Raw genomic sequence first — 12,112 nt, forward strand, 5'->3', positions numbered from 1 at the left:
ATATAATGCATGTTCGAGGCCCCCTCTAGCATTCTCATCTTTCGGGGGTGTTACGCATTATGAACTTCTACTTGACTTTTTAACCACCGAACCAAACCAACAAGAAGAAGCGAGAGATATCGATGAACAGTGTGGATACCATTATAAAAAAAAACAAGCAAGCACACGTCGAATCTTTTAATTGCATTTCACTATAAACATCGAATTAAAAACGATTTCCATATGCGCCATATGGTCTAAGTTGATTTAAAAATATCCTTTATGGAATCTATCAAACTTTTTTTTTATTACTGAAAGTGAAACCAAAACCCTCTTCCTTTTTTTCTTCTAAATAATTAATTGGATCAAGTTTACGTTACAAATAAGCAGTCAACTTACATACCAAATTATACAAGTTGATTGTTATTGCTTTTTTTTCTGATTCATTTAATAATTACATTTAACACTGTCAATATCATACATTTTCAATGTCATCAAGAATCTAAACTTTTGATTATTAACATTTTTTCAGTAGGTACTTTATAATTGCGTCTTCTTTGACTGTATTGTTAACAAGGTTTTCTATATCTTTCACTGAAAAACCATTATCTTCTGCTTTCAATAAATTTCTAACATAATCTTCAATTTAAGCATTTATCGGTGATTTCTTTCTATCAATCTTTTCAATTGCGTTCCCAAGTTCTAGTTCCATTAAATTGCATAATGTTCGATTCAGATTATAAGCTTATGATTATGATCCAACAGTAGTGTTATCTGAAAGAAATAAAACTTTGACTTTTTTTTCATCGAAGTAACTTTTAGTTCAGAAGAAAAGTATTTAATGTTAAAGAAAGCTTATAATTGAGTTATCTCAAGACTTCATTATCAATTACTTCTGATAACGTTGACTGAGTAATTACTGTAATATTAAAATGCAAGGCACAATTTGATTTCAAATATCATTTATAAAAACTAACAAAACTGAAATCGAAAACATATTTTCTTTAAAAAAAAATGGATTAATCACATTTATGTTATAATTATTTCTGTAAATCTTTACAGATTTATAATATTATGTTAATATTACTATAATAGATGAAATATCTACTTGTTAAATGATTTTGTATGAAGCTAACATATTGATTGATTAATTGTCATTATAGACGGTTGGAAAGACCTATCAAAGGATATTTTTGTACCAATTTATTACGATTTTATAAATATGTTATCATTTTTCATTGATTTATATGAACGTAAAGTATTGCGGTCAGTATTGGTTTGGCAAGAAAGTATTTTCAGTTTTTTAGTAAATTATATTTTTTTCCATTTTGTCCAAAGACGTTTTGCTCAGAATGATGGTAACTTCATGATTCCCCGCTCATAGATCTTCTAGCCCTTATCAGGAAAAAAACTGAACCAAGTGCGATCATCATAATTACTAAAAGTTTTGTCATTCAAAGAGTTTTGAAAACTTCGAAATAAATGGTAATCTAATGAAGCAAGGTCAGGGCTCCAATAATTTTCCATCCAAATTATGTTAAGATTTCTGTGGAACAAGATTCTGGTCATTTTTCTCTGCATAAATTACTTATAAAACATTTTGATTCGATGACTTTATGTCTATTTCCTTTGTAATTTCCGTGTCCATTAAAATCGAGATCGCGATAAAAAATATAAAAGAACGTAAAATAATAATAATTTGATATTGCACATTAATTAGGACTTTCGCTGCCTAATGACGAGGACCAGAGTCACTGAGTAATTTCTGCACGTATAGTTAAGAGGAGAGACTTGAAAATAAGAAGAGCATAAAAATTACGATAAACGGCAACCGTAATTCTGATAATTATATTTATTACCGCAAGAGCCGCATATGTACGTTTCTGAACGCAATTGAATAAATTCGCATATGTTCGAGTCCAGGTGAAAATGCACACTTGCTAGTTGATATGATTTTTTTTATGGTGGGTGCGCTAGGTCATAGCTGTTTCCTACAAATACACCCGAATAGCTCGAGTCGAATAATGAGATGATGATATTTGTAAAAAATAAATAAATAAATATATGCATTTGTACAAAAAAAAAAGTTTCATCTTTCTCACGGTATCTTATGTGTATCGATACTTGCAGCTCATCGTACCTAATAATATATCATAGCAGTATTATTCCGTTAAACACATGCATTAAGTAGATGGAAAAAAAGAAGAATGTTTTATGTTGCGTGCCATTTTTATTGGTTCCTCTTCACACGTGAATTCAATGAAAAGAAGGATTCACGGGTTTGTTTTCTGATATAAGACCTCAGCTTTCACCTCACGTTCTTTTCCCCCCTTGAAGAAGTGTATTTATTTACAGAATACGTGTGGCAAATTGTCGGCGTTCGCAATGTTATTATTATGTTTAAGATTTGTGTGCATAAAGGAGTGAATAGTCCGTAGAGCCGAAAGGCATGGACCAGAAAGGAAAAAGGAGTACTACTTTTCTCGAAACTGTCCGACGACCCCCTGGCAAAGAAACGTGTGTGTGAGAGAGATAGAGAGAGAGAGAAAAGTGAATGATAAAATGTTGAAATCGAGCGATTTCAACTCAACTCGTGGCGACGGTTATGAAGAAATTGCGACAACAAAAGAAGAAGTAAAAATAAACGGCGCACCGTATTTTTCTTAATTTCGTAATCGTTCCCATTTAATGTCATTTCTAATTACTCTTCGACTGCAGACAGAACTGGTTTTGCACGTTCATTATATTTTGAGCTACAACCTTTTAAGAATAATTTGCATACATCAAATTATGCTCTTAGCACTTCTAAACCTCAAAAGTGAAGTACGTTGGGTTATTAATGTGTAGTAAAAGAATTTTGCTTCTGTGGATAAATATCAAATTAGCTCATCCTCCTGAAGCAATCAAAATGGTCATCACATTTTAACACGAACACTCTCGATGTTACTTTTAATTTCATATAAAGTTGTCAATACTTTGTTTTCATGATGTACTAGATCTTGCCAGTTTTCTAATTTGAATACTTCTAGTATATGTAATCATGTTCCATACCGTTATTTTAAATTTAATTATATTTTTAATATATTAATATCTTAAGTTAAAACCAATGTCAAATATTTGTAAGTAAATTTTCATTTCTTACTTAAATTTAAATAGTTTGAAATGTATTCGTTGCGTATATTTAGTTGCCTATATACATTTATTTCGGTGGCAATCGCAAGCCCGACAACCGAAATACCGTCAATCAAATTTCCGACGTTCGAAATCCCGACATTTGAAATCCCGACTTCATCAAAGTCCCGGCGTTCGAAATCCCGACTGTATCGAAATCCCGACAACCATAATCCCGACTATATCAAAATCCCGACTATATTAAAATCCCGACAACCACAATCCCGACTATATCGATAATGTCTTCAATAACATATGCTCCGAAATAATTTAAAAATGTTATTATACAAATTTTCGATATTGTCGGGATATTGACACTATCGAGATTTTGATATAGTTGGGATTATAGTTGTCAAGACTTTGATACAGTCGGGATTGTCGGGATTTTGATGGACGGTATTTCGGTTGTCTGGTTTGCGATATAGACCCATATATATTAAATCAATGAACTTTATTAAGTATGAATAATAATTTTACTCCATGAACTAACAAATATTATTGTTGATCAAAATTGACGTAAATATGCAGGTAGATAGCTTATTAACATAATATTATTAATTAAAATAATATTAAACAATAATTGATATATAGTAGTAAATGAAAATGTATAAGAAAGGATCAGTGGCAATCGCAAGCCCGACAACCGAAATCCCGGCTGGCTGGCTCAAAATCCCGACGAAATCCCGACAGTGTCTTTAATTATTATAAATTTTTATGGTAGTCGGGATTTCGATATAGTCGGGATTTTGACATAGTCGGGATTTCAAGCATCGGGATTTTAATAAAGCCGGGATTTCGATACACTTGGGATTTCGAATGTCGGGATTTCAATAGACGGTCTTTCGGTTGTCGAGCTTGCGATATAGACCCGAAAGAATACAGTACAGTATTTCATTTTATGCAACCAACTTACAACGTCGTACTTTTTACTAAAGTACAATATATATATGATGATTACAAGTGTATTGGGTTTTGAGCCATAAAATCATTAATTTAAATTGTACTATTATATAAGCTACGATTGTAGATTTTTAATTTAAACTAAAAATTGTTTCTACTTGCTTTTTTAAAATATGATTTAAATGAATGTTACGAATTAAATTTATATTATTTATTTAAAATATAATATGAGTAGGACAGAACTGTTGCTTGTGATAATAATCAAAGTTATAATAGATTACTTTTAATAACTGACTAGATAACAGTTATATAATTTTGTGAGAAATTCGTTATGTTTCGTTTGTATTTGAAGTTAAATTAACAGTTGCTGTAAATTTATTTTTGAAACAATAAACAAAACTGTTACATATTTATTAACAATTAATTATTTTAGCACCATAGATTTAGTATTATTAAAAATAATGTAAAAAAAAAACTATTAATTATTTCTATTATAGTGAAGTACCTATTTCTAATTTGATCAATGCAAAATTGTAAAGTGGTACATGGTTGTTCTATTACTTATAACTAATATAGTACAAAACAATTATACATATTTCTTAGCAACAAAGCTTACAAGCATAGTTATATTATAAAAAAAAGAGGATAGAAAGCTTTTACTTTACAACATCAAGTATTTAGTAGCTCTGTAGTTTTTTTTTTTCTTCATCTTCTAGTTTGAATATATCACATTAAGCTATTAAATACTCTATACAATTCAAGAGGAACACATTTTTATTTGAACACAGCTAGGTGTTTTTTTTTAATATTTTCTTCTTTAGACACTTTAATAGAAAATGAAAATTTATTACAATATTATTTACATTACACACGTTACTGTAATATTCGTATAATTTAGGTAGATTTATAATTGTTATTACGTGTTTTTGATGCATACTTTGCATCTGCTTACTCTGTTCCTAACATTACCAGCTTTTAAAGTTTCTTTCGATGGGGCCTTGAATTGTTCATTTTCTTCAATAGTAGCCAACCAAAAACTAAGTTTATTGGCAAAGTAATGACAAGTTCCTCTGGCACCGTTGCATTCGATGAATGGAGATGCACGGAAGTCTTCCAAGCAAGAACCAGGACTCGATAGAGATTGTCCACCACCCTCACCACCAGCAGCAGTATGCTATATAAATAAAGAAACGTATGTATAGCATTTGTATATCTGTAAATATTGCATTTGTAATTACCATAATAAAACTGTAACCGATCCAAAGTGAGCTCCATCCTTGTGGACAGTTTGGATACGATAAGGATTGACTGTGAACTGCAATCGTATTAGCTGGTGCTTCGCAGACGGCACAGCGCGAAATGTAATTTTGAATGTCCTGTTCTTCGACTGGCATCATTGGAATTGAAGCAAGTGTGGATAGCCAATATGTTCTGTCATTCCTACTAGCGTAATGACACACATTGTTAAAATCGCAGGATAAGAATGGCATTGTTGAGAATTTACGGACGCATGATCCTGCATAACCCAAGTCTTGACTGTGCGCTTTTTCATTGCCTTCGATGTATAGGAGTGAGTAACCTTCCCACAATAATGTGTGACCTGCTTCGCAACGGGGAACCGATGAACTTTGTGAATGTCTTACTATCAGTGTTCCTGTTAAGTAGTCTGGTGTATGTTCACAAGGAAGACCTGGGGGACCTGTGGTACCAGGAAAACCAGGTGCTCCTTGTAATCCAACATGACCATCTAAGCCTTTGTCGCCTTTTTGTCCGGGTAAACCTGGACTTCCATTCCTACCGTCTCTACCAGTGAACCCTCTATCGCCCATTAATCCTTGCGGGCCAGGATTACCATCTTTACCAGATGGACCAGGAGGACCACTTAATCCTCTTTCACCTGGTTCACCTTTTTCTCCCTGCTGGCCTGGAATTCCAGGCAATGCTGCTTCACCTTTACTTCCTTTCTCGCCAATTAATCCTTGAATACCAATTAAACCAGGCGGACCTTGATATCCTTTATCTCCTGGAGGACCCATTAGACCCGCAGGTCCAATTGGACCAGGTTGACCTCTTTCTCCCTTTATTCCTTCAATACCATCTCGACCAACGTTTCCACGTTCACCTTTATCTCCCTTCTGTCCTTGAGCCCCGTTTAGTCCTGGATAACCTCTTTCACCTTTGTCTCCTCTTCCTCCTTCAATTCCCATTATACCAGGTTGACCAACAGGACCTCTGTCACCTTTAAAGCCTATTGGACCAGTAATACCTGGTTCTCCTCTTTCACCCGGAATACCATATCCAGGAATTCCAGGTCTTCCACTTAGACCAGGCAAACCAATTAAGCCTTTGTCGCCCTTTTCTCCTTGTCTACCAGGCATACCTTGCCTTCCGTCCTTTCCAGGAAGTCCTGGTAAACCTTTTTCACCCTTTACAGAAAGACCAGGAACACCAACTGAACCTGGTAAACCCCGATCACCTGTAATACATATAAAAAATTAAAAATATAAAATGAAAAAGTTATATAATGTTATATTACCTTTATCTCCAGGTACTCCAGGCATTCCTATCATACCTTTCACGCCCGTGTAACCTATTTCGCCCTTTTCTCCTGTATCTCCTCTTAGACCAATAAATCCGGGTTCTCCTTTTTGGCCATTTCTTCCCATATACCCAGGATTTCCAAGTTCTCCTTTCTGACCCTTTTGAGAGAAAATTGGTCCTGGTGGCCCACGTTCACCCAACAAGCCCTTTGCACCGGGTACACCCACAGGACCCATAGGTCCAACGGGACCCCTTTCGCCTTTTAATCCATCAAAACCATCCCGACCGGGAGATCCTTTATCACCCTTAATACCATCATCGCCTCTCAATCCAGGGAAACCAGTAACTCCCTTAATACCAGGCATACCATCCCTTCCGTCCATGCCAGGCATTCCTTGCATTCCAGGCAATCCACGTTGACCCATTTGTCCGGGGAAACCTTGCAGTCCAATTTCACCCTTTTGACCATCCCTTCCTGGGATTCCTTCAAATCCAACTGGACCGATATCACCCTTTTGACCTATTGGACCCGGGACACCAATTCCGGGACTTCCTTGTTCTCCTTTAATTCCAGGTATACCATTGGTTCCTGGTTTACCATCTGGTCCACGAACACCTCGCAATCCAGGAGATCCCTTGTCGCCTTTCTGCGATGCAGCACCTGGTTCTCCCTTTTGTCCTTCATCACCATTGAAACCACGTTCACCTTTATCTCCGGGATTTCCATCAAATCCAGGAACTCCTGGTTCGCCCTGTATTCCTATGTTTCCTTTTGGACCAGCAGGACCAGGTTCGCCAACAAAACCTCGTGGACCAGGTCCCCCTTGCGGTCCTGGGAATCCTCTTTCACCTTTGTCTCCATTCTGACCTGGTCTGCCATCCATTCCAGGTGGACCAGGTGTACCATGATCACCTCTAGGTCCCGGGAATCCTTTAGATCCTTGCATCCCTGTAATTCCTTGATCTCCTTTTGTACCCGGCATACCTTGTATGCCCGGACGACCTGGTTCACCCCTAAATCCTACTTCACCTTTTGGTCCATCTAATCCATCTTGACCTGGTACTCCTCGTTCGCCTTTGTTTCCAATCGGCCCACTGTCACCCTTTTGACCTGGTAATCCTGTATTGCCAGGAAAACCGTCCATACCAATTTCTCCTTGTTCTCCCTTTGGACCATCTACACCAGGTAATCCGTTTGCTCCTCTCTTGCCAGGAGGTCCTAATAGACCTTTTTCTCCTTGGAATCCTTGAGGTCCAGGAGGACCCGGTGGCCCAACTGTTGGAATACCAGGTTCTCCTTTGTCACCTTTAGCAGACGGTCTGCCGGGGAAACCACGCATGCCATCTTTTCCATCTTCACCAGGGAAACCCATAGTACCACGTTCACCTTTATCGCCTCTTGGTCCTGGAAGACCTCTAGGTCCAACTGGTCCCGGTTGACCTGGTGCACCATGTAATCCTCTATCTCCAGTTAATCCGTGGTCTCCTTTTTCACCGTTTAAACCGTTTAGTCCAGGTGGTCCAGGTTCACCTTTTAAACCTGGTGGACCTCTATCACCTTTGTAGGAATCGGTAAGCTTCGGACATTTGCCTGATTCACCTTTTCTACCGAAAGGACCTGATTCGCCCTTATCTCCTTTAAACCCATGTAGTCCTGGGATACCAGCTTCGCCTTTTACACTTTCTCCTTTTTCACCTTTCTGTCCCATTAAACCCGGATTTCCATCCCTGCCGTCGTTACCCGCATAACCTGGATAACCTTTGTCACCTTTTGGACCTGGGAATCCAGGCACTCCTGAAGCGCCGATTGGACCTGCAGGTCCTATTTCTCCCTTAGGTCCAATTCTTCCAGAAATACCCTTTTCTCCTTTAATTGCTTCTATTTGATTCTCTGGTATAACACAAGCTGATCCTTGTTGACCTTCAGGTCCTGGCGGACCAGGTATTCCATCAACTCCCTAACGCAAAAATAAAAATAAATTTACGAATTACTAAATTTTCTTCATTTCTTACCGGACTACCCCGAGGACCACTTGGTCCAGGCATTCCATCAGCTCCTTGTTCACCGCGCTCTCCAATAATGCCCGTGGGACCTCGCAGTCCATGTACGCCAGGTAAACCATCAATTCCTCTTTCACCTTTATTACCTTTCATACCAGGTAAACAATCTATGCATCTACCGCCAATATCACCCTTTTCACCAGGTACTCCAGGAGCTCCTGGAGTGCCAGGTCTACCAGAGTTGCCTTTGTCACCTGGAAATCCTTGTGGACCTGGTTTACCGGGGATACCTTCTAAACTATCACCGGGCATTCCTCTTAAACCTGGATATCCTCGTTCTCCTTTCAGACCCTTGTCACCTTCTCTTCCGGGTAAACCGTCATTTCCTCTCACACCCTAATATATTATAAATGTAATTATTGTTTCACTTTGTGTTTTATAGAATTTACCATAATCGATAATCCTTTATCTCCCTTTTCTCCTCTATCTCCTTGAACACCCGGTGCACCATTATAACCTATAGCACCTTTAATACCAGGTAAACCCATATTTCCAGGGTCTCCCTTAATTCCCTTATCTCCCGGAGCTCCTTCTTGACCTGAAATTCCAGGAATTCCTAGTCCTCCTGGTTGACCCACAGGTCCTCTAGCTCCAGGTGTTCCATTAAAACCGTCCATACCCTTAGGTCCCATAGGACCAGGATAACCACGAGGACCCTTAGGACCTGGAGCCCCTGGGCGACCCATACCACCTCCAGGTGGTCCAGGCGGTCCTCTTAGACCAAATGGTCCTGTTGGTCCATCTAATCCAGGTTCACCTTTTTGACCATCCCTTCCAGACAAACCAGGTAAACCATCATATCCTCTATCACCTTTTTGACCAATCGGTCCTGATGGACCAGCTAGACCATCTCGACCCTAAATTAAATTTATTATTTAATTAATAATAATAATTAGAGTGTAACTTACTCTAGGTCCTGGTGCTCCTGGTAAACCTTTCTCTCCCTTCATTCCATCCACACCAATTTCTCCCTTGATACCTTCATATCCGCGATCTCCCTTTTCGCCCTGCATACCATCAAAACCTTGATCACCTGGTTCACCCTGACTTCCTTTTGGACCAATCGCATGACCTTTGTGAACTAAAGGTGCAAGATTATCTCCTTTAGGGCCTTGTCGTCCTTTGTCGCCTTTGTCGCCTTTCTTTCCTTCAAACGAAATGCCAGGAAATCCTTTTTCACCTTTAGTACCCATTGGTCCTGGCAATCCCTGAAAATATTTATGTAAAAAAACAATTTATTACTTATGATAAATACTTACAGGTTGTCCTTCTTCTCCCTTAGGTCCATGTGGTCCAATTGGACCGATTGGACCTGGTGGCCCCCTAATACCATCTACTCCATGCAGACCTGGTTCTCCTTTCTGACCTTTCAAATTGATTTCGCAATGTGCAGATTCTCCTTTGTCTCCCTTATTACCAGGAGACCCACGAAAACCTCTGGGACCAGGTTGTCCATCTTGACCAGGGAATCCAGGTGAACCCTATACAAATGTAGTATATAGAAACTAATTATATAGCAATTGCCATGCTAATTTACGTCAGTTCCATTGCAACCATCCAATCCATGCATTCCCTGTGGACCCGAAGGACCTTGCATACCCGGAATACCATTAATTCCAGGGAAACCGGGCACTCCAATTCTTCCGCGTTCTCCCTTTGGACCACGCGGACCAAATAATCCTGAGTCTCCTTTATCTCCTTTCGGTCCCATTATACCTTCTGGACCAGGGAAACCCCGTAAACCTTTCTCTCCTGGGATACCTTGCAATCCCGGAAAACCCTAATTGACATACGTTATTTAAATTCCCCGTGCTTTAGCATAATTAAAATGTATTATATTCTACCCTTGCTCCTTTTTCCGCAAAACACTTGGGTATGCATCGTTCACTTCCATTTTTCGGACCTAAAGAACTACTCGGTGCGGCAAAAATATCATAACTGCTACCCGAAGGTCTTTGCGACGCATAAGGACTTCCAGCGTATGATGATCCTGATCCAGAAAACTCTCTACTCTCACCAATTTGCGAATTCGAAGAATAAAATCGTGGTCTATTTTCCGAATCACCCCAAAACTATAAAGATATACAAATAAATTAAATAGACATAAAAGTATGTCATTAAAATATAAAAATATGACATGAGATACAAAGGTTATTATTGCATAAGTTTTATTTTTTTTTTATCTAAAATGGGACATCCTGTAAATGATAAATAAAGATTATCGTCATATTGGGCAAAAAAAAATAAACACATCTAAATGCGATAATTCGTTTATAAAAAATTATTATGCAATTGCTATAATTTAATATCCACTTGGATTTCCACTTGGCAAAATGTTTAATATTTTGAATGAAAATATGATGGTAAATAAACATATAAAATAATATTATTTATATATTATAACAATCTTTAATCTAATAATTTAGATTTGCAAAAAACATTTGTCTTATTTAACGATAATTCTCGTATAGCTTAAATACAAAAAATATGCGAAAATTGGATGAGAGATGGACATAGAAAAACTATTAGAAATAATTAAAATATTGTAAATTGATTAATTTCAATAATAAAAAATTATGCTAAGAATATAAAAAATGAATAAAGTTGATGTAGTTCTAAATGAATTACTTACCCCTGCAGCGCATGCAGATATCGTTAGGATGGACGCCACGAAGCTGAAATTCATAATTGCAATTTATAATAATTAAATTATTTTTAAATCATCAAAATGAAAAAAAATAATATTTCATTTAATAAAGTATCTAACAAAGTATGATTTCTATATATAATGAAAAGAATTCCAATTTGAATTCTTTTTGTCAGATATACATGTATATATTTAGAGTTTAAAATTATTTATAATACTTGAAATAAATAAATAAATAATGGGAATAAAATATTAATGATTAATCATTAAATTCCGCAAGTGTGCAAGTAATTATCTTATAAAATCTGTAGAAAAAAAAATTGTGGCCAAATAAATTGAATAAAAAAAATCTATTGGCATGTGTGTAAATCATCTTCAATATAAAAACACAAATAATAATGTACAATAGATGATGATAGTAATATATTGAAATATATTTTTTTAGTATTAAAGAGCTTTTTTTTGACGGACACTTACCGTAGTCCGTGGACGTTCATCTCGCCCGTTTTCTTAACTGCGGACACAGCACTGATGCTAACAACACGCGCGACTGAAAGCCCTCAGCCAAAGTCTCCTGGCAGAGGCGGATTGATACCCTGCCTCCTCAAGCTCGGACCACCGCACCAGAAACTAACACTTCTTTTATGCCACATTTCTGCATCGCCCTTCGGCCTTTTAGGACCACACTTCCGCTGCCCACCGGACGACCCTCGTTCTATGCGAATGCACGGTTTCGTGAACCCTCGATGGTTGCATTATTGCATTTCCTAAGGGTTACATTTCGAATTTTATCGCAGTCTTAAGTCAGTTTGG

The 12,112-nt window shown here is 37.4% G+C and overlaps 1 protein-coding gene across 1 annotated transcript; it reads right to left on the reverse strand.

Moving 5' to 3' along the window:
- Positions 1-4,880: 4,880 nt before the first annotated feature.
- Positions 4,881-11,849, reverse strand: LOC108569393 (collagen alpha-2(IV) chain). Its single transcript, XM_017930925.1, has 11 exons — positions 11,777-11,849; positions 11,285-11,327; positions 10,497-10,724; positions 10,190-10,432; positions 9,912-10,133; positions 9,561-9,860; positions 9,042-9,509; positions 8,605-8,988; positions 6,587-8,549; positions 5,289-6,526; positions 4,881-5,224 (listed from the first exon to the last, which is right to left on the reverse strand). The coding sequence occupies exons 1-11, from the start codon at positions 11,794-11,796 to the stop codon at positions 4,967-4,969; spliced, it is 5,367 nt and encodes a 1,788-aa protein (XP_017786414.1). The 5' UTR covers positions 11,797-11,849; the 3' UTR covers positions 4,881-4,966.
- Positions 11,850-12,112: the final 263 nt, after the last annotated feature.

Source organism: Nicrophorus vespilloides, unplaced genomic scaffold (assembly GCF_001412225.1).
Source record: "Nicrophorus vespilloides isolate i.1.1-1 unplaced genomic scaffold, Nicve_v1.0, whole genome shotgun sequence".
Taxonomy (NCBI): Eukaryota; Metazoa; Arthropoda; class Insecta; order Coleoptera; family Silphidae; genus Nicrophorus; species Nicrophorus vespilloides.